Consider the following 24,604-nt stretch of genomic DNA (forward strand, 5'->3'; position numbering starts at 1 on the left):
AATCCATATATAATGAAAAAAATCAGAACTACCCCAAAACTTTCCAACTAGGGAGTTCGTAGGGTACAAATTCACTGAATCATACAACGAAATACTATTCAATGATCACTGTTAATCAATATTACGAACTAAATATTTTTGAGTGTATGTGGTTAGATTCTTGAAAGAAACATATTAAGCAAAAGTGGGGCTTTAACATAATATTGAGGTAATAACTGATGAAAATTAAGCCATATTTAAGAGCGTAGGCGCAAAATTCCTTCCAATGTTTTTTGAATGCATTCATTTTGTTTCGAGTCCTGAGAAAATTAATAAGTATTTTTGAAAAATTTAAACGCAGAATGAAAGTTTACATTATTACCGAGGGTTGAAAGTCCCTAAAAACTTCTATAATGTTTATTTTTATAATTTACAGGGGTGAAAAAGAAGAGAAAATGTTGTACATTTAAATGCATTTAAAAACTATTGGCCCGAAATTTTGCGCCTATGCTGTTAAGATATTTTATTAATATTTTAGTAAATTCACTATTAGTCAATTTGATTGTCGATATTAAAAAACAATTCTTAACTTTATCTATTGCTTTGTTCCAGCTCTTGAACTAATAGTAAACACCTCCTGGAGATGGTATCACATTTAACCAAAGTTAATGGACTCGGAATGCATTAAAACAATCTAAAGACTAAATCGCGAACAACTATTACGTGCATTGTAGTTGCAAAACGAATGTAAACTGTGTGTCAATATCTAATTTAAAGCAGTTGCATGGACAAGTGAATAATCTTTATTTTTCTCGATTGCACGCGATATAATCGTGCGAAGACAGTAAGTTGCTAAACAGACACTTTTTGATTTAAATTACACAGGCCAACGATTAGAAAACTTTTTTACTTAAAATACCTTATTATTATGTTATTAAGGGTGATAAAAACAAAAAATATGGCACTTATTAAGCTGTATCACCTACCCTGTCCTCACATTTGCACGTGGATTTATAAAATTTTGTACTGAAGTTTATTTATTTTAAACTTATTTAACTTGTGCTCAGTGCCGGATTAACCATTAGGCGGACTAGGCGGCCGCTAAGGGCCCGCGCACTTGATGGGGCTCGCGTTTCACTCAAATGCTTAATAATTAATATTGAACTATTTAAGCAGTAATTTAATAAAAAATGTGAAATGTTAAATAAATCAAATAAGGCTAACGGAGACAAAGAAAAAAGAAAATGATTAAATTATGATTTCCAATAAAATTCAGTTTTTTGTTTTGTCTTCTTTCAAATATGTCAAGAAAACACAACCGACTAAGAGGATCGGTACGTATTTTCGGCTGCAATGCTATTCAAATGGGGATTTATTTTTTTCGAATACTGCGAAAACTAATAAGTATTTTTGAAAAATTTAAACGCAGAATGAAAGATCACGTTATTAGCGAGGGCCGAAAGTCCCTGAGAACTTCTATAATGTTTATTTGAATAAGTTATAGGGGTGAAAAACTAAGAGAAAATTTAGTGTGATTTTTAATTTCAAATATATCATTCAAAATAAACTTTTTATTTATTCTAAGGGACTTTCGGCCCTCGGTAATGATTTAGTCTTTCATTCTGCGTTTAAATTTTTCAAAAATATTTATTGGTTTTTTCAGGATTCGAAAAAAATAAACACAATGCCGTGGTAATATTTTCCAAATCTATCTTTGTCTTACAACGCACTCAGCCGAATATAATATTGTCAGCATATATTGTCAGTCAGACACTGACAATCAGTCACAATTTTAAATATTTGATATTGCATCGGGAATATGTTGAGTTATTGATTAAATATTATTGAAATATAGTGTATTTGATAAATAATTGATTTAAGACGTGAACGTAATAAAAAGTTATTTATTGTGTATTATTTGTGGAAGATCCAAGCAGAGAATACATCAGGATAATATATTCTGTGATCCAAGTATTTTGTTGTTAAAGATGTTCAAAATTGTAAGCGTCCCATAACAATATATTATTAAAAAATCACTTTAACACTTTTCCTCTTTTCTCGATTGAGTATTAGTCTTTGTTGTACAAATAAATTATTACAATCACTGAATATATAGTTAGTGAAAAATTATCACATTTATTAACTGAATTAATAATTTCCAATTATAAAAATAACAGTTATCCAAGAACATTCAAAACCCATCTCTTTAAATTAATGATGACATTTTCAAGTAGAATGACATTCTAGTAATGTTTACATATCCATACCAGTGTGAATTTTACTACGCGTAATTTGCCGTGTAAAGACAGAAAAAGTAGGGATACATGTAAAATATTTGCGAATTATGTACTAGTACCCATAGCCTTAAGTCAAAATTAAGCAGTTATCTTCAACGGAATTTTATATTCCATGTTCTTATCATTCCCTTAATGTGGGAATTAATTTTACAAGCAAATTTTGCTTAGAAGCTGTTAATTATTTTGGTATGGTTCAAGAACTATTCGTTTTTTTTTTTCAATTTATACTATACCCACCGATGGGTCTTACAGTCCATTCACTCACAGAAATATTGCAGAACCTCCGGATTTTAAAGAACCTTTAGATTTTAAAGAAGAGCTTGGATTGACATGAAATTTGGTATACACATAGCTAACATGACAAAGAAAAAAAGTGATATTGTGCCGATGTGTGCTTTTGCTCTGAGGTTAAGTTCACCCCTTCTCGGAGATGAAAAAATATACGGTCAAAATACGTCCGGAAGTGGATAAACTGATTAATTCTAAGCAAGTTTTGTTTAATAGAGTTGTTTCACTAAGTCAATACTTTTCAAGTTATTTGCGAGTGAATATGTTCATTTTTCAACAAAAAAAAAACACTTTTTTAGATGATTTTACGCAAATAACTCAAAAGTAGGTATTTTATTGAAAAAAATATTCTTTGTAAAAATATAGCTTATAAAAAAGTTAAAAAAAATGGTGTAGTGTGTAGACCCAGTAGAAGCAGAGTTGTAGCTAATGAAAAGTAGGTTCTTATTGTTATAATTCAAAAACTGGTGAAATTCACCTCCTAATTAGCATCCCAAATGAAATTAATCGTTACCGCTTCACAGTCTACTTTACTTATGCATTGTTTATATGCTCTGTAAGTTTTGCCGCTATAATGTGCTTATTTATGACAGGGTTGTAGTAGAAAGGACTTGAACAAGTCACTAATCACGAGTTTATGCAAATTTTGAACAGCCATATCTTAACCAATTTTTGTCTTACAGTAAAACAAAATTCGGACATATTTAGAAAAGCAAAACCTATATTTTTTTTACTCTTGATTTTTGAGTATTTTTGGTATCACTGATAATTTTTAAATTATTTTGAAAAAAAGACATTTTTTTCGAAATCGCAATCTGTTTTAAAGTAGGTACAGAATGCCAGAATTTTCTTGTCTGAATTCTGAATAACGTACATACTGTTTGTGAAATTAAATTTTTTTCATCATTCTCAGTTTTATTTTTATTTTGAAACGGCGAATCGCAAGAATTGCACAGTTTATTAAAGCCTTTAAAATTAGAAATTGTTATTTCATACCCTTTGAAATATTTGTTTTTTCCGAAAATTTTAGCCAACTGTAACCAATCCTACGGAGTAGATAATAATTTGAAAATTAGGGCATTTCTTAGCCTTGCGTTCTATAACTGAGTGTATACCGACCACCTCCATGTACGTATGCCCTCGCAGAAGGAATTTGTGAGTGATTTCTTTTATATGTGGATATCTCGAAAGTAGATAAAAGTAGCACATAATCATTTGTAAGTTCCGGTTTTGGGATGGGGAATTATTAGTCCAAATAACAATAGAAGTTCTGCTTTGAGGTAATTAATGAATGTATTGGACCAAGCATGAGGCCATTTCATTTCCACCTCAACCAGCAATTGATTCATCCCACATTAGACACTTCGCCTGTTTTTCCGTTGAATCATAAATCTTATAATTAAAACACCAGAGTTTTAGACTATAAAAACTTGAGGATCAGTTATCTTTGGGCAAGAAAGACATTTTTGTAAATCTATCATTAAATCATTTTGTAAAGGGCTATTGATGGACATCTCCTTATCTATATTTCAATTTGTACCATCACTTGTAATGTTTCTCACTCAGCTTCAGACGTTGACTGTCTTAGATTGATTAGAAAGTCATCACATTTATCACAAGTGTCTTTTGAAGGAACAGCGAATGATAAATTAAAGTCTGTATTAAAATTGTGATTGTAAAGCCATTTTTTGTCTACTTCGTCCGAAGGAATTTTTTTCAAATCTCATTCTTGCTTAAACATCCTAAACATTGTAGAAATATTTTAGTGACCTCCTAAATATTTGTTCGCCGTCCTTCTTCGAATATAATGTCATTCTTCATATGGATTGGCCATTAAATGCTCATGAATCCTATCCTTTACCTCATTCTTTACTTTATTTTTAGATGGCTGCTTTCCTTTTTTGTCACATTCTAAAACTCCACTTGTTCGCATTTTTTCAAGTGAACATCTAACAATAGATTGAGAAATATCTCGAGTCTCTTTTCTTCAATGGTAAAAAAAATATTTCCAGTTACAATGGCTAGCTTGAGCACCTGTTCGTTCTCTTTTTCTTTTGATACACGTTTTTTCAAGATAATAACATAAAAACGGTTTTTTGGATCTATGGTTGTCTCATGATTCCAAAATTGTCGGTGAATTTGTGCTCTCTAAGAACAAACTTGCCAAATTTCAAAAGATTGTGGACTTAATCATTTACCTGAATTGCATTATATGGGACATAATACTTTTTGTTGGACATAATATGGTTTTGCCCTGCGAAACCTATATACCATTTTGGATCTAATACATTTGAAGTGCAGGAGCTACTGTTTTGCTCTAAGCGAAGTGTGGACTTAATACTGTTCATACAAGGCTATTTTGGCCAATTTCAGTCGAAACAGCGAATAAGAAACACCAGTGAATAGAGCGGAAAATTTTAAGCCCAATGAGCTAAAAAAAGTAGAAAACTGAAATTTTGGACTTAATACAGTTTTGCTCTGAGGTACGGATATGTATAATCAAATCCTGAATTCAAGTTTACTTTCATATAATAGATATTATCATGTCACTTACAACCTTCCATTTCAGTAAGTATAGCTTTCATATTATAAAATGAAGTGTTTAAATAATTTTTTCTTTTAAAATACATAATAATTAGTACCCGTACTTATTGGTAAGTAATAATTTTTCAATTTCAATAATTATGATTTGGTATTGCATTTGAAAAGGAAACAATAAATATTCAAAATGTAGTGGTCGGAATTTTTACTTATGCGAGGATTGTTGCATGTCGGGATTTTGGCCTGTCGGGATTCTGGCGTGTCGGGATTCTGGCGTGTCGGTGTTTTGGCCGTCGGGATTTTGGCTGTCGGAATTTTGGCTGTCGGAATTTTGGCTGTCAGGATTTTGGGCGCCACCGGAATATATGAGATATTTTGAAGTCTCTGTTCTTAGTGTATGTTTCTTGTTCATTTCTCCTGACACTTAGCGGTCTTGTGATGTCTGCCACGTAGAAATTGTTGCATTCACAGGGTATTCTATATTTTTCAATTTTTCTGATAAACTCTTTACATTTAGTATTATTCTCATTTTTCTTGTGAGGGTACCTTAAGTCCCTTCTTGTAAGGGTTTCTGGATTGCTTGTAGTGTTTTGTTGTTTCCTTTCTTCAATCTTGTGGAATTTCTTGACATGACAATGGATATGTATTTTTTGTCAAAAACGTTTGTTAGTAGGATTTCTTCTTCTGAAATACATTGTTAGTGGAGCAGGTGCTTCCTCCTCTATCATATGATTTTATTTGATTTTTTTTATGCTTACGTTACTAAGTTGTCAATCCAATAGAAGCATGTTAGAGTAAATTATGGTAGCATAGAGATAATTGGATGTTAGGTATATATCTAGTTTTTCTGGTAGTAATTTTATAGTAGGATATGGCATAGATAAACAGCGTCCCAACAATATTTTATGTTTAAGAAAAATTATAAGGAAATTAAGACGATTCAATGACACAGTAATTTTTGACGTAAAGAATTTCAAGGGCATTGAAACATATCTAACTAACACCGGTACTCCACAAGTTACACAACTGATACTGTCTATAATTTCAATAAATGACCATACAAGTGTTTATTCATTCTCAGTCCACCTCTGAACCTAAAAAAATTATTTAGATAATCGAAACTGTTTTATTAGACTTAATTAGATCTGTGGTCCATGTGAATCTTACAACACTTTTATTGGTTTCTATAACTATTAACTGTCACAATAACAGATAAAATTCCACACACATGCAAATGAGCCTGGAATTTGAATATTTAAACCAACATGATTTTCTTTAAGTCTAATGGTTATGTTTGAGAAATAATGCTTAATAGACTGAGTGTATTGGTAAGGATTTTAACTTAAAAATAAAACGAATAACTGTGTGGGCCAAAAAGGCCAATGAAGAAAATATTTTAACCGACAAAGTAAGCAACTAATGTATATTAAGTGAATATTGTTAATATTTAACTACAGTTCCACTTATGTGTGTAAGACATCCCATTTAACACTTACACGAATAGTTATCTGGTGGATAAATTAAGATATTATAGAAGTTTGCATCTGACTAAATTTTTATTTATCCTCGTATTTTCGTGGTTTAATGCGAGGCAATAAAGCAGTATAAAGCCCAAAACCTACCAAATTTTTACAACTGAATGCATCTCAATGAAACCTATTGCATTCGAAATATGATAAATCTATAACTCGGAAATACTTCACGGAAATGAGATTAATATTAATACTCGGCAGTTTTGGCCCACACTCGCCCATCCATAGGTCAACCACCTATTTTGGTTCAAGGGTGTGAATTTTACGGCCTTTCCCATGTAGGGTCTGTTTTTCGTTCTCGTCCCCAAAACTCCCAAAAATTTCAAATAATCTTCTGATAATACTGATCACTACCTTTCTAAGGAATGTCTAATTTCAAAAGAGCTGACATGGTTATTAGAATATATTACGTGGCGCGAAAATGTATTTTCATTTTGATGGAAAATAAAATGACAGCTTTGTTTTAAAATATTTTTCCATGATATTTGCTAAATTTGAAATAAAACTAGCCTCAAAATGCAAACTGTATCAAGGTTACTCTTTTTTGACGCCTGTTACTTCAAATTTAGCAAATATTATGGAAAAATCTTTTAAATAAAACTAGAATTTAATAATATTAGCTCATATAATATTCATATCAGCTCCTTGTTAGCTGGAATATTTTATGCGCCACTCATTTTTACGGCGTTTAGCTGTTTTTTATTCTTGTATTATAATATAGACCTCAACTGTGCCTTTAAATGAAGCAAATAAATTAATATTATAGTTTGTTTCATGGATTTTGCCCGATGAGTGAAAACATACTATAGGCTCATGATCAGGGCCACCGAGAGGGATGAACGGGCCTCGGTAACAAGTGAATAGCGGGCCCCCGTAAAAAGTGAAAAAATTGTTCAATGTTTATAAGAAATAAAATTATCAATAATAAATAGTAAGAAACATTTCAAATATAAGTTTTATTAAATTTTGATTATATTAGGAAAAAATTTTATAATACAGGTTTGCTTTCGAGTTTTCTGATTGGCAAAGATGTCTATAATTTTTGAAAAATCGCATGACTTTACCAAATTACTATCAATGCACAAAGTTGCTAGGTCAGTTAACCGATCCTATTTCATTATAGATTTCATTGCATTTTTAACGCGAGAAGGACAACTAAAGGATCTTTCCTCTTCAGCGGGTTAAATTGCTTAATTGCTTAAACATTTCATAACAATATTAAATATTTCACAGCAAAATATTTTGTAGGGCTCAAAATTATCAGTCGCGTCACTACTAGACCCAGTCAAATCATCAAAAGATCTGGCAAGCTTCTTCCGCCGTTTTAGAATAAAAAGGCTGAAAATAAGAGCATTATCACAACGAAAACTTTGTTTATTTACGTATTTTAATTCATAATATGGAAAATTGCTATTATGAAAAGTAGTTTAGAATTAAAATAATTATGTTTTAATGTGCAAATATATCATTCTAATTTCAATGTTATGAACTATAAAGGTAGTTTACTCTTGATCGAAATTCATATTTTTTATATACCTCGTATAAAATTAATAAAATTTTACATATTATGGTTGCATCATAAATTTTAAAACATAAAGAGCTTTTTATGAAGAATAACTTTTCTTCGTCAAATTAAAAATAAAAGAGTTATAAATGAAAATGTTGTTGGTAGAAAATGTTGAGAAAAATCTTCAAATATTTTTTTCCATTAGAAGGATGTAATTGCACATATCAGACCATAATTTTTTATACCAAACAATTAGTACATTTTTTCACGGTTTTTGGTGTAAATTTTAAAGAAGCGCTTGGATTGACATGAAATTTGACATACCCATAGCTAACACGGTATCGAAAAAAAGTGTTATTGTGCTGATGTGTGCTTTTGCCCCGGGGGTGAGTTTCACCCCCTCTTGGGGGTGAAAAAATATATGTCCAAAATAAGTCCTGAAATGGATATATTAACATGGTTTAAGAAACTTTTGTTCTATAGAGTTTTTCACCAAGTCAATACTTTTTGAGTTATTTGCGAGTGAATATGTTAATTTTTTAACAAAACGTTTTTAGACCGTTTTTCGCAAACCATTCAAAAAGTAATAGTCCAGAAAGCCACTGCGTATCCGCTAGGAAAAATATTCTAATTCGGATTTTTTGCACAATATTACTCAAAAAGGACCCCTTTTAACAAATTTGCATGTTGCCAGGACCAAAAGTTGGTCAAAAGTTTTTTAAACGTTTTTTTTCCTAAAATTATTTTTTTTGCATGGAACAAAATTTTTTTAGGTTTTTTGGATCATTCCAAACAGAAAAGGTCTTTGGTGACTTTTCTCTAAAGTTGATAGTTTTTGACATATAAGCGATTAAAAATTGAAAAATTGCGAAATTGGCCATTTTTAACCCTCAAAAACTACGTGAAAAACTGAAAATTTGAATGTTGCCAAAGTAGGTAGATATTCTTTAAACATCGATTGCTGAAATCCCGAAGAATTTTTTGCAATACAATATCAAAAATCCCTTTGTTTTTTAATTGACAATCAAGCATGCGCGACACTATTTTCCACCGTTGCATGTGTATAGAGTATGGTGCAAATGAAAGGAATCAATTCGTTATTTCGTAAACCGGTGACTTTAAGGAAAAATCCCAAAACAGGTCGATTTTAATTTTTAAGTTATGATATTGTGGCATATATAGTGTACTAGTGACGTCATCCATCTGGGCGTGATGACGTAATCGATGATTTTTTTAAATGAGAATACGGGTCGTGTGCTGGCTCAATTGAAAGGTTCTTCAATTCTCTATTCAGTAATATAAACATGTACATAATTATTTATACAGGGTGTCCTTCTACTTCTTTTTTTGTCAAATAATTTAATTTAATAAAATTTTTTTGGACACCCTGTATAAATAAATATGTAAATGTTTATATTACTGAATAAGGAATTGAAGAACCTTTCAAATGAGCTAGCACACGACCCCTATTCTCATTTAAAAAAATCATCGATTACGTCATCACGCCCAGGTGGATGACGTCACTAGTATACCATATATGTCACAATATCATAACTTAAAAATAAAAATCGACCTGTTTCGGGATTTTTCCTTAAAGTCGCCGGTTTAAGAAATAACAAATTTATTCCTTTCATTTGCACCATACTGCATACACATGCAACGGTGGAAAATAGTGTCGCGCACGCTTGATTGACAATTAAAAAACAAAGGGCTTTTTGATATTGTATTGCAAAAAAACTCTTCGGGATTTCATCAATCGATGTTTAAAGAATATCTACCTACCTTGGCAACATTCAAATTTTTAGATTTTCACATAGTTTTTGAGGGTTAAAAATGGGCGATTTCGCAATTTTTCAATTTTTAATCGCTTATATGTCAAAAACTATCAACTTTAGAGAAAAGTCACTAAAGACCTTTTCTGTTTGGAATGATCCAAAAAACTTTAAAAAAATTTGTTCCATGCAAAAAAAGTAATTTTAGGAAAAAAACAAAAAAAAAAACGTTTAAAAAATTTTGGACCAACTTTTGGTCCTGGCAACATGCAAATTTGTTAAAAAGGGTCCTTTTTGAGTAAGATTGTGCAAAAAATCCGAATTAGAATATTTTTCCTAGCGGATGCGCAGTGGCTTTCTGGACTATAAGTATTTTATCGAAAAAACATTCTTAACAAAATATAGCCTGTAAAAAAGTACAAAAAATGGTGTATGCATGAGGTCTCTACAACTAGTAGAACCAGAGTTATCATCATCATCACCATTGGCTCGACAGCCCTTTCTGGGTCTTGGCCTGTTCCAGGATTCTTCTCCACTCTGATTTGTTTCGTGCTTTTTTTCTCCAGTTTTTTATTTTTAAGGTTTTTATATCATTTTCTATTTGTTCTAAATATCTCAGCTTCGGTCTTCCTCTTGTTCTTTTTCCTACTGGCATCTGTTTGAATATTTTGTTTGGTATTTCGCCTTCTTCCATTCTTTCTACATGTCCCATCCAACGCAGCCGTCCTATTTTAATGAATGTTATGATATCCGGATCCTCGTATATTTCGTATAGTTCAAAGTTGTACCTTCTTCGCCAAATTCCATTTTCTTTTGTGCCCTTATATATGTGTCGCAAGATTTTTCTTTCAAAGGTGGCTAGCAATGTTTCCTCTCTTTTAGTGAGTGTCCAGGTTTCTGAGCCGTATGTGAGTACCGGTCTTATTAAGGTTTTGTATATTTGGCATTTTGTTTTCCTTGCGACGTTATCTGATCTTAGTTGCCGAATTAAGCCATGATAACTTTTATTGGCAATAAATATTCGCCTCTTCACTTCCTCTGCTACGTTATTATCAGATGTGACTAGGGATCCCAAGTATGTAAAGTTTTTTACCCCCTCAATGTTGTATTCTCCTATTGTTATATTTTGTGGCTGCCTTATTTCTGTGTTTTTACTTACCTGCATATGTTTTGTTTTGTTCTGGTTGATTTTAAGGCCACTATTTTGTGCAGCTCGTTCTATTTGATTGAATGCCTCTATCATTTCTCTTCTTGATCTTGCGATTATGTCAACATCATTTGCAAATGCTAGTATTTGCACGCTTTTATTAATTATTGTTCCTCGAGTATTGACTGTTGTGTCCCTCATTATTTCCTCGAGTACGATGTTGAACAAGATGCATGATAGAGCGTCTCCCTGGCGTAGTCCCTTTTTCACATCTATTGTTTCCGTTAGTTCGTTTTGTATCCGGATTTTACTTTCTACTTTTAGAGACTCTTTTATCAGTTCTATTAGTTGTGTTGGTATATTACCAGAGTTATACATAATGAAAAATAGGTTCATGTTCGCCAAATTCCAAATGGAATATTTCAATGTGAAATATCAAAATAACAAAGAACTTTTTGGGGAATACTCATTAGAACTTTTTTAAAGTGTTTTAAAAAAGCTTTATTTCTGTTTTTATAAAAAAAGTTTCTAGCATCAAATGTAAGCAAGTTGCGCTCAAAATTAAGTTAGTCCCTTTTGTTTTGGCACAAAAAATCGGAAAGATCAACCCATAATTAGCCACTTAAATGAAATTAATCATTGCCGCTTCACAAGTTGCTTTAATTATATTGTGTTTATATGATCTATAACTTTTATCGATTCAAAGTACTTATTTTTGAAAAAAATTGGTTTTAAAGTAAAATTTTTAAAATTTTTAATTTTGAAAAAAATGCTTTTTTAAAAATAACTTAAAATTTGTTAGAGATACCAAAAATCTCAAACAATAAAAAAAGTCGGCTTTGTTTTCTGAAAATTTTGTATTTTTTGTTTTTCTGTAAGACAAAAATTGGGTAAGATTTGGTTTTTCTCAATTTGCATACACTCATGATTAGAGAATCGTTCAAGCCATTTTAACTAGAGCCCTTTGAAAAATAAGGACGTTGATTCGATGAAATTTACAGATCATATAAACAATACATACACGAATAAAGAAACTTGTGAAGTGGTAACGATTAAGTTTATTTGAGGTGCTAATTAGGGGGTGATTTTCACGATTTTTTACAAAAAAAGGGACCCATTTTATTTTAAGCGTAACTTGTTTAATTTTGATGCTCGAAATGTTTTTTATAAAAAAAATAAAGCTTTTTTTAAACGCTTTAAGAAAGTTGTAATGAGTTTTCCCAAAAAGTGCTTTGGTTATGTCACGTTAAAATATTCGATTTGGAATTTGACGAATATGAACCTATTTTTCATTAGCTGTAACTCTGGTTCTACTAGGCACAGAGAGCTAGTATATACATCATTTTTTTCACTTTTTTACAGACTATATTTTTGTTGAGAATGTTTTTTTTTTGACAAAATACTTACTTTTTAAGTTATTTTCGAAAAATCGTCTAAATACGTGATTATTTTGTTGAAAAATTAACATGTTTACTCGCAAATACCTCGAGAAATATTGGCTTGGTGATAAAGCTCTATGGAACAAAAGTTGCTTAGAATTAATCAGTTTATCGATTTCCGGACTTATTTTGCATATATATTTTTTCACTCCCAATAGGGGGTGAAACTCACCCCCAGGGCAAAAGCACACATCGGCACAATATCACTTTTTTTCTTTGACTTGTTAGCTATGTGTATGCTAAATTTCATGTCAATCCAAGCGGTTCTTTAAAATTTAGAGGTTTTGTAATATTTTACCGTTAAAGAACGTACTAAATATTCTAGTTTAAAATGTATAATATACGTCTAAATTGCCAATATAAATGAGTCAAATTAAATAAATTATTAGAAGAATTTTTTTTACTTAGCAACAACATTTTTGTTTCTTTTAGTAGTATTTTGTATTTTGACAACGAAAGCCGATTTGGGCTTCGAAACGTTAATAAAATCTTTTTTTGGTAAATTTGTGGCTTATTTCCCATTATAAATAGTTGATTATAAAAATGCCACAAGGAAGTAGCTTCAGAACAACAGTACTAAATATTATTTCATATACTGTCGGTTCGCTAAACTCAGACATAACTGGCTAGTGATTTTAGTCAATGATTTTGCCAATTTGGCAAACAAAAATGATTACTAATTAGTTAATAATTATTAAATAATTAGTAATTTGCCAATTTTGGAAAAATTCGCAAAAAACAAAAAAATTACCTACTAAAATCACCGAATAGCCGAAAGCAGAGGGTCACTGCATCACACACTCTCAAGAGTAGGCTAGTAGAAGACAAAAGCTATAGAAGATAGTCGAAGACAGCGAAAATAGCCATACCAAAAAGCCATCTAGCCAGAAGAGGCTAACAACACCTGAATAAACCAATAACGAATCCACCTACAAAAATACCACTAGAGGTGGCCGTTGCCTGGAACTGTTACATTGTAACTGTTGGAAGTAACGGTCGCTGACAAGTAAATAGGAGGCATTTCAAAGCAAACTGGTGAGTTCTGGGTGTACGTCTGATCAGCTTCTTGGGTAGTGGTCTGGGGGCAGCTTGCTGCTTCTAGACGTCCCTCGAGGGTGTCCATAGATAGGTCGCGTGGGTCGTAGGCGCCTAGCGAGCGCTAAATCTCATCCTGCGAAGGACAAGACTTCTTCGAGCCTGACGAGGTTCTCTCGTCGCCGGTACTAGGTGAGTCTGCCACCGGCTAGCAGGAAAAGATAAAAAAATATCCGCTCTTCTTAACTATTCTCCCCCCATATAGGCGCAAGCCTCACGAGATAATCCAGGCCCCTGAGATGGAGACTCCATCGTCTCAGGGGGCTACCCCGTCTCAAGAGACCGTGCAATCAGAAAGCGAACCAGTCGACGAGGAGGAAAAATTCCTCCAAAACCTCTCACAAACTTTGTGTTCGGCATGCACTACCACGCATTTTTAAAATGCTCCATGAAAAAGTTCCAACACCATCGGAGGTTGGAACCAGTTCACGCGCATCTTCTCCACTCATTGATCTAGATTTTGATTTCAAGTACAATGATGTGTTTCCTACTCTCCCTCCCATTCAAGAGGAATCTCCATCAGGAGATGCCGCAACCTCTAGGAGGAAATCCAAGGAAACAAAATCTCCTAAGAAGTCACCTTCTAAACCTTCTAGGCCCAGAACTCGTTCTGGGTCAAGAGCACCTACTAGTTTGCCTAAGCAAGCTAAACCCAAACCAAGTAAATCCTCCAAGAAAGCCAAGAAAAGGACTCGGACGCACTCTGGCGATTCTCAAATACCTTCAACTTCTTCTTCAACAAACCTTCCTGCCACTACTGTCAATGAGGTCCCTCAGACCTCGACAAATGCGGAGGAAGCCAGTCTGCCTGAAAAACGTTTTTACTACAAAATTATCAATATTCCAGTAACCTATGACACCCAGAGGAAGCTCTTTCTGCTGGTTAATACCCACAAGCTTCTGAGGGGTGTCATGGTCAACATTAGACTTGTCTTTAAAGACAAGATCGCGTACCTTGAGACCAACCAATCGGTTGACCTCAAGGAAGTAACCAGAAGGTTACAAGCACGCACTGGCGATTCAAGCATTGCTATAGAGTTGAAAAACTCACCTCCTACTCGGTCCCACAATACCAAACCAAATTCGTCCACCAAATTATCCGACTTTCAATTAGTCATCACAGACATCGACCTAGATATCACAGAAGAGGATTTAGGCCAAAGCCTCAAAGAAATTAATTTCCCTTTCAATAAACTTCGTCGAATTGTCTCCAGACAATTCGACAAACCTACGAGGCTAGTCCGGCTATTCCTCGATTCCGAGGTGCACTTCAAGAGTGCTCTGTCCAGTAGCATCGTCATCGACGGGCTGGTCAGACCTTGCGAGGCACCGAGGAATCCTAATTTCGTCCGCCCAGTAACCAAATATTGCAGCCGTTGCTGTAAAAGTGGCCATGAAATCGCGGAGTGCACCAAAAGACAAGTGACTTGCCCTTATTGCGGCAGTGGCGAGCACAAGTCCACCGAGTGCCCTACTCAGTCTAACCCGACATGCCCGAATTGCAAGGGCAAACACCCTGCCTGGCATCCGAGTTGCCCCAAAAGGCAGAAACCTGCTGCTTCATATAAGGAGCTAAAACCGATTGTTGCTGAGAGAAAGGTTCCCTCAGCCAACCTAACAGAGGATGCGAAAATGGTGATGGAAATCATCACCATGCTATTGCTCAATGTCCTTCCTGACAGAAGAGACTCCATTGGCAAGTTCGCATCTCAACTCTGTGAAACTTACTTTGGTCACCGTATGGTACCTCATCCTAAGAACAAAGGGTTAGAAATAACCTTTGTTCCCATCCGCTAAATAAAATAAGTCACATTCAACTGTGTATTGGGTACAGTCAACTGCCAGGGTATTGGTAGAAAGAGAGCTTTAATTAAGCAAATGCTCTTTGACAATAACATACAAATCCTATCCCTCACCGATACCCTGTCCAAAACCACGCCTAACTTTACAGGCTATACTTCATATCACCTACACAAAAGCCAGGCCAGCCGTGGAAACGGCTTGCTGATACATAACAGCATACCTACCTCCCCACACATCCTTCCCCCCACATCCAATTTCCAGACCTGGATTTCCTGGCAGTTGACATATACGTACAAAATAACATCAAAATTACGATAATCTCCTATTACAAGCATTCAAATCAACTCCTTTCCAACCTGCTGTTAGAGTATTTTTCCACACTCAACTCAGCAGTGTTAATGGGCGATCTTAATTGCAGGCATACCCAATTCGGTGATAGTACAATAAATCCAGCTGGCAGAATGCTCTCAAACTTACTTCTTGATCTGCCAATATCCAGAATCACCAACTCCGAAGTCACGTTTTTTGGGCCGGTTGGAATGTCCATCGTCGACCATATCCTCTGCACAGATAATATGCTGGGCATGTTCGATGATGAATGCTTCATTGCTGACTCAATAACCTCTGACCACCTTCCTTTGTTAGTTAAAACTAACTTCACAGAACCTCCGCAAATAAGACCTGTTATATATAGGGAAGATTATCGTAAAGCTAATTGGGAACTATTCCAAGACTATATCGATCATAACATTCCTCAGTTAGGTAATATGTCAACCATCAACGAAGTTGACACAGGAATCTCTAAAATCGAGAGCCTTCTACGGGAGGCCTCATCCTTAGCAATTCCAGTAACTCGATACAATCTTTTTACTCCAACTCTACCTCCCAGAATAATCGCTAACATCAAAACAAAGCGACGACTAATCAGAGAGTATAAAAGATATCGAGACCCCCTCATCAAAACAGAATACAACCGACTCTCAGCGTCCATCAGGCTGGAGGTCAACAGGCTGAAACAAGCTCAGTGGAGGCATGTTACTTCTCAGCTGGACTATAGAGAAGGGAGTAAATTCTGGAACAAGTTCAAAATCCTAACGAAACAAAAGTCTAAACATCATTCACATATTGTAGTCAATAACGTCATCCTTAATAATCCACTAGATAAGGCCGAAGATTTTAAAAGCTTTCTCCAAACAGCCTTCATCTCACCCAACAACCCAAACTTCAACGAGCGACACAGACGCAATGTCGAAAGGAGAGTGGAAGAAATACTCCAAAACCCCCAACACATGGCAGCCTACCCTCATCCGATGGTGGCTCCTGTGGAGGAGGAAACCGTCAGGCAGATGTGTAACATAGGAAAAAACACATCTCCTGGCCCAGATGGTATCCACAGACGGTGCCTCAAAAAACTTCCAGAGAGTATTATACCCCTGCTTACAAACACAATCAATGCATGTCTCAGGTTGTGCTATTTTCCAACTTCATGGAAAGTAGCCAACACAGTCATGATTCCTAAACCTAGGAAACCACCTACCAGCACAGAATCCTACAGACCTATTTCTCTTCTTAACACTCTAGGTAAAGTCTACGAGAGAATCCTCAAGGAGAGACTCGTAGAATTCCTAGAGACAAACCACATTCTCCCCAGTTTTCAATTTGGATTCAGAGCTGAACATTCCACACGTAACGCATTGATTGAAGCAGCTACTTTCATCTCCCAAACCATTAATGAGCATAGAAAATATGCTATAGGCATCTTCCTAGACGTCCAAAAGGCCTTCGACCAGGTCTGGCACCCAGGCCTGATCGAAAAACTCCACCGATTTGGACTGCCTATAACATTTATCAAACTTATTCATTCCTACCTCTCAAATCGAACAATTCGCGTCAAAGTCGCTAACCAATTATCCACCCCATTTACTCCTCAAGCAGGAGTGCCACAAGGATCCATATTAGCTCCTATACTATACACAGCGTACAACAATGACATTCCCCATCCCATTAATCGAACCGAGTCAATCCTACTTTACGCCGACGATACTGCACTGCTCACTGCAGGCACTGCGCGAGGCACGCTAGGACGGCCCTCTGCCTTCGATAGGGCCCAAACTCTATTAGACAAGGTAGTGAGGTGGTGCAATAAATGGAGAGTCACCCTCAACCCAGCTAAAACACAAATGATTGCCTTCAGACACCCTCGTAGTGCTAGGTACGAAACAACCAGAATAACCCTTCAAGGAAAAACTCTTGAATATCGTCCGTCGGTGGTCTACTTGGGAGTCCACTTCAGCAGGACACTCAATTGGAACATCGACATCCAACACACCCTAAACAGGGTAAGAAACAGAGCTAAACTCCTTGGGGCGTTATCTGGAACGTTTGGAGGCACATCTAGCAAGACTCTCCTGCACACCTATAAAACCTTCATAAGGCCCATTATCGACTACAGAGCGCTCCTTTATGCTTCGCTAAATCAACAATATACTAATAAAATCCTCGGATGCGAGCGTAGAATTCTCAGAAAGTGCCTCAGGAAACACTGGAGATATCCGTCGGTATTGGTACATCCACTCGCTAAACTACCCCCCATAAATGAGAGAATCCGTTCTATCAGCAACAAATATGTCATACGAACGATTAATGGTAACAACCAAAGGGCTAAAAATGTCCTAATTACCCCTTGCAATCGGCGAGGGCATATACTCACCGGGACTCCCAAAAACAAAGTTCCATTCCCTCCGGCCAATCTTCTACAATTGGCCAGAAACGAACTTCCCGATGAGTACTACGAAATACTTGAACAAACTCCCTTAATGTATCGCAGATAAACAACTGCATCCCCACACGCTGATCTAAGAGCCGTTCCTCTAAGGTGACAGATTTGGAACCCCCTCACTGACTGGTCGCTTGCTGAGCATGGCAATTTCTATCTTTCGCTTCTACAGCTTCTGCGCTAAAACCACCTTCTTAACCCAATCCACTAGCAATTCTGCTTCTCCACATACCATCGACGCAATCTCCCACACTCCTGAAAAGGAGGATCCTTCACCCTGAAGAGGCTTAAGCCTAAACGGGGTATAAACGACGAGTTTTCACTTTTCACTTTACTAAAATCACTAGCCAGTTGTGTCGAGTTTAGCGAACCGACTACATTTTAATTTCATAGCAAATGGAACAGTCCAGTTATCATAAAGGGGAGGCCGTATACTCGTATAAACCTTTTTAAAGCTGTTAATAAATTTTGCTTTTAAAATATAATCAAATTGTATTTTTGAACATCTTATTTATTTTATATAATAATTAAATTCACTATCAAATATCATTGATGTTTTATTAATACTTAATTTAAAATTTAGTTTGACATTCACGAAGTGTCAAACTCAAATGTAAATAACCTATGCTTTGCTTAACAAATCGAGATTAAAAAACTAGCCTACTTAATAGCAACGATTTCAGCTGGACGTGTAGTGTGTCGGCAGAAAATAAAACGATTGTGACGTCACATTTTAGACTTTGAGGTCGATTATCTCGAAGACTGTTAGAAATATCGAAATGCCGTTTTCAAATTTGGATCCAGAAGAAAAAACTACATAAGAATCCATCGATAAATCTGATCTGAGTTTTGCAGGAGCGGCAACGCAATAACACACAGACTTTTGCGAATTTATAACCGAAATGTTTTCGTTTAGCAAAAACGAAGAGCAAAAAAACGGAAAAAATTACTTCTTTGGTCTGGTCGCCGCCGGGCACCTTACATCGCCGGGCCCCGGTAAAATGTACCGGCTGTACCCCCCTCTCGGCGGGCCTGCTCATGAGATATGCAGTTTAAATAATTGATAGCGGTATTGTAGGTATGTTGTCTAATATTATCATTCGATTTGTGTATCAATACTCTTGAGGTGAACTATAATAATAATAATTATGAAATGCCTATATAATTTATCATTGTCTTTTTGGATTTTTATCACTTAACCTGGCATATTTGCACTACGAATATCTAATATTCGTACGTAGTTAAGTAGTTATATTTCAAGTGCAATTAATTAATTTTAATTTACAAAATATAGTTCTTTCGCAATTGGTAATTTGATTGTCAATTTCTTCTCACTTCAGTAATATTCAATATCAGTCAAAAAATGGGTGAAACGGAGATTAAAAACTATAAAAAATATTAAAATATATTTTATTAAAATCTATTTTAAATAAACCTGCCAAATAATACCACAAAAATACCATAATTAATTCAGCATTACTTTCGAATATAATATATTTTATTTAATTAATTTTTGCTGATTATTTTAAACAAAATACTGACTTACCATAGTTGTAAAGAGAATCGGTGTTATGTGATTTGTCTGAAAATAAAAATAAATGCATTAGGTTTTTTAAATATGACAAAAATATTTAAAATAAAAATTAAAAGCATTCAAACATGTCGCACGTATCTAGGAAAAGTGTAATAAATCAAAATAACAAAATTTTTTTTTCAGGAGAGTAAAAACAATTTTTTGTCAATTTTAAAATGCTAATAGAACAAACAGAGATGATTATTCCTTAATCTGCCTAAGTTTTTTTGGAACAAAAGAATTTTTGAGATAATGAGTCATTTTTTTTTAATTATTGATATTTATGTTACACTGTTCTTCGAAAAATCTCGAACTTTTACGCCTTTACTCGGAAAACACGAAACAAAAGTCTAAACTCTTCCCAACTAAACAGCAATAACTAGAAAGTAATTACACTTCTCGGCGGATGTTAAGTGGAAATATTGGTAAACATTCCGATAATAAGAGTAGCAACTCAAAATGTTACACTTTTACCGGGAGAACACGAAAATAAAATTTACAACACTTTTAAATTAAACAGTAATAGCATGTAATAGCTACAATTATTACACTTTTGATCGGAAAATGCTGATGCACCTGTTCCGAGGGATAGAGATTCTTTTCCATCTAAACAATAACGATCGAACTTAAATTATTACAGTTTTCTTAGGGGATAGTGCTTTAGATCTACTTATCTATTCCTGTAGAAAAGTGAAGATAGAAAAAAAAAATGATTTGCCCTTTTTTTCGGAACGTGCGATTTTATCTCTTCCGCACATCAGATAGAGCGGCCGAACAAATGACTCTTTAACCTCTGAAGATTAGTTTTGAGAGCACTGCACTTTCCAATCAAAAAGTGTAACAGCGTCACGACCAAGTGATGCATGGTACGTGGAAAACGTGGTTATTAACCGATACCCCAGAGAGCTCGCTAACTTGGGAACAGAAATTGAAAAGAGCTGCTTCTGCAGCATACATTCTCTTAACGTTTAAGGTACGCAATACGCATCCTCTTTTATACACATAATATTTAATTATTGACCATAATTTGATGTAGGTATTGACTTCTTCACAAAGATATTGCTTGGTGATGGATCTTGGTTTTAAATCTTGGATTCCAGTTACCATTATTAGTAATTTGGTGATTTTCCTATTATGTCAGCATAATATATCACTAGTTATAACTACCTCACCTTCCCCAATATTAATATATTAGCAGTAATATTTTAAAGATGTTCCACTTCCCACTCGACAGATTATCAGACATTAATCAGCAATAATATTATAATTATTGCTGATAAAAAATTGATGATATTTTTATAAAACAAAAATATTCGATGGTTAGTTACATTCCATTTATCCTGAAATCTCTAACTAAAGATTTCATCAATATTGGTGAAGGTTGCTCAGGGTCATCATATGAAATGTATGCTAATTAGAAAATCATCTGCTTCATACACCCTCAGTTATTCATTAACTTCCTGGATATTTGTACCTGGTTACGTACCATATTCAACTTTAACTAGAGATCTACATACAATTATTTCAGACAAAATTAATGTTTTAAAAAAAGTACCAACACACTTGACTTGATATGTATTTAATTGCTTCTAAAAAATATTTTTTTATCCTTTCTCAACAACCCTTTCTTTCCTTGGGCTTTTCTTTCGGTCTTATGTTTAGGTCACTTGTTGGGATCAAAACACGGGGATAAGTAATAGTCAGCCACTGAAGGTTTTCACCTCCGATCTCGTTGAACCTTCATCGATTTTCATGAAAATTCTAGTTAGAGGATACCTCACGAAACAAAAGTGACATATCACCAACTTGCTCTTTTACTCTGGGGGCGGTTGAGACCCCTTTTCGGGGTAGCATTTAATTAAAAATATTCCCATAAATCGATAGAGGGATAAATTCTAAGCAAAATATGTTATATCAAGTTATTCAAATAAATTAATACTTTTTGAGTTATTAAAGACCAATTGTTTTAATTGTTCGTAAAAAAAATGTATGTTTTAAAGCGGGTATTCATAAATAACTCAAAAACTATAAGTTTTTACAAAAACATGTTAATAGTCTATTGATTATGTATTCTAGAAAGGAACTACAACGTTAACGGGGTTTTATTGTTTCATATTTTCAATGGACCTCTAGATATGAAAAAACCGCGGAGTGCTACCATTTAAAGGGGTGCGTTTTGAGAAAGGGGTGAATTAGTCCATAGGCACAGGGCGAATTAGGGTGAGTTCTATGCACTTTTGGTGCAAACACGTCTACAGGAAAATTGTTCCAGGTTAAATTTACTATCGAAATATCACATTTTAATGTCAAAAATATTTTTTTACCAAAATATATTCAAAATAAAAGCAAGAAAAAAACAAGAAAGATAGCGATTTTGTTTTTTGCCCCATATTTTTTCCGACGGGGATATAGGTATAGGCATTGCTTCATATCTTTCATCTTTAAATTGACGTTTGGCAGAAGTCTCTATGATTTATAGTTTCCAAAATATGATTTCTTCGCCATTCACAGCAATTTTGGAACATTTTCCTTGTTACTTTGCAAACATTGTTCTAATGTAAAGACTGAAAAAGTTTTGTACACACTTATGACAACAGGTAAAAGGGGGAGAAGTGTACTTTTGAAGTGTGTAAAATTAATAATTCTTAGCTGAGCGCTTTCGGCTTATAAAGCCATCTTCGGAGCTATGCTACAATAAAAGATCTCTAATGAATAATTGATCTTAGAATTCAAAGTTTAACTTACGTCAAAAAGGTCAAAATACCACTATGAAGAGAGATGGGTTCCATTTATGATATGAAATATTTCTGTTTCTTATGTAGTTTTTTATTTTATTGGTTGGAAAAAACCTTGTCTGTCTGTTTAAAAAATTGTTCAATTTGCTGCTGGTTAATTTTGTATCCAGAAAAGTTAAACATCAAGAACGAGCACAAAGGACTTTCACACGAAAATTACATTATATATAAAACGAATATTTGATCATGGTAAGGTCAAAAAGACCTTACCATTTGAATACTGCGGTGTCAGATAGCAGAATGGTCGCCTCGCATGGAGGATTTTTAATGACAGTCGATGTAGACAGGGTGTGCTCGTTAAGGTGTCTTCACATTTTCTCATATAGTGACAGTTGACATATGACATTTTTAGCAATTGGATTGAACAACTTTTCAACAAAGTCTGTAGTTACATAAATCTGGTTTTTTAAAAAATATGTATGTATTTCATTATTTTTTAAAAAACCAGATTTATGTAACTACAGACTTTGTTGAAAAGTTGTTCAATCCAATTGCTAAAAATGTCATATGTCAACTGTCACTATATGAGAAAATGTGAAGACACCTTAACGAGCACACCCTGTCTACATCGACTGTCATTAAAAATCCTCCATGCGAGGCGACCATTCTGCTATCTGACACCGCAGTATTCAAATGGTAAGGTCTTTTTGACCTTACCATGATCAAATATTCGTTTTATATATAATGTAATTTTCGTGTGAAAGTCCTTTGTGCTCGTTCTTGATGTTTAACTTTTCTGGATACAAAATTAACCAGCAGCAAATTGAACAATTTTTTAAACAGACAGACAAGGTTTTTTCCAACCAATAAAATAAAAAACTACATAAGAAACAGAAGTATTTCATATCATAAATGGAACCCATCTCTCTTCATAGTGGTATTTTGACCTTTTTGACGTAAGTTAAACTTTGAATTCTAAGATCAATTATTCATTAGAGATCTTTTATTGTAGCATAGCTCCGAAGATGGCTTTATAAGCCGAAAGCGCTCAGCTAAGAATTATTAATTTTACACGCTTCAAAAACATTGTTCTGTAACTTTTTCTACGCAGCTTTAGGTATATGCAATGTCACATTTAATAGGAAGAAAAGTCCATTACCTTTAAAATGTTCTATTGCAGAAGGCTGTATGACTATTTTTAAGCAAGATATGGTTTTTCAAACTTTTATACTTTTAATGATTTTTGATATATTTTACGATTATTTTTAAATTTCTCATTATAACTTTTTTTTTCATTATAGTTTTATGAAAAAAAGTTATTCTTTATAAAATGCTCTGCATAGTCTAAAACCTAAAATACAATCATCAGATATAAAATTTCATCAATATGGATTTCACTTAAGAGTAAAGTACCTTTGTATTTCACAATATCGAAAAGTGTTATTAAGAAAAGTTATTTCGAATTAAAATTATGTTATAATATGCAATTATATTCTTCTCATTGAAAAAAGTTAAAATTTTAAAATTTTTCTCAAATTACGGATACCCTTGAATATCCTACCAATATCTTGTTTAAAAATAGTTCTAGAACTTTTTGCAATACACTATTTTAAAGAAAATAGGCTTTTTTATTTTATAATGTATATACCTAAATGTACAAGAAAAAAAGTCAGAATGAAAAATTTTAAAAATAATCATAAAAAATATCAAAAATCGTTAAAAGTATAAAACCTTGAAAAAGCATAACTTGCTTAAAAATAGTCGTACGACCTTATACAATAGACCATTTTAATGCTTATTGGCTATTTCTACTAAATGTACTATTGCCTATACCTAGAAATGCGTAGAAAAAAGTTACAGAACAATGTTTGCGAAATAATGGGGAAATTGCCCAATAATGCTGTGAGCAGCGAACTTTGAAAAATCCTATTTCGGAAACTATAAATCATAGAGACTTCTACTAAACGTCATTTTAAAGAGAAAGGAAGGAAGTTATTTTTTGCTAAAGCAATGGGTATACATATATTCCTGTGGAAAAAAGTTATGGGATAAAAAACAAAATTGCCTTCTTTCGTATTTTTTTTTCTTGCTTTTCTTTTAAGTATATTTTTGTAAAAGAA

General features: G+C 33.9%; 1 protein-coding gene across 3 annotated transcripts in view; it reads right to left on the reverse strand.

The window, feature by feature from the left end:
* Nucleotides 1-24,604, reverse strand: part of LOC126885168 (uncharacterized) — a 910,187-nt gene that overhangs the window by 517,588 nt on the left and 367,995 nt on the right. For all 3 annotated transcript variants that reach the window (XM_050651590.1, XM_050651591.1, XM_050651592.1), the window contains one exon: nucleotides 19,723-19,758. In XM_050651590.1, the coding sequence (XP_050507547.1) occupies nucleotides 19,723-19,758 (36 nt within the window). The remainder of the gene's footprint in view (nucleotides 1-19,722; nucleotides 19,759-24,604) is intronic.

Source organism: Diabrotica virgifera, chromosome 5 (assembly GCF_917563875.1).
Source record: "Diabrotica virgifera virgifera chromosome 5, PGI_DIABVI_V3a".
Classification (NCBI taxonomy): Eukaryota; Metazoa; Arthropoda; class Insecta; order Coleoptera; family Chrysomelidae; genus Diabrotica; species Diabrotica virgifera.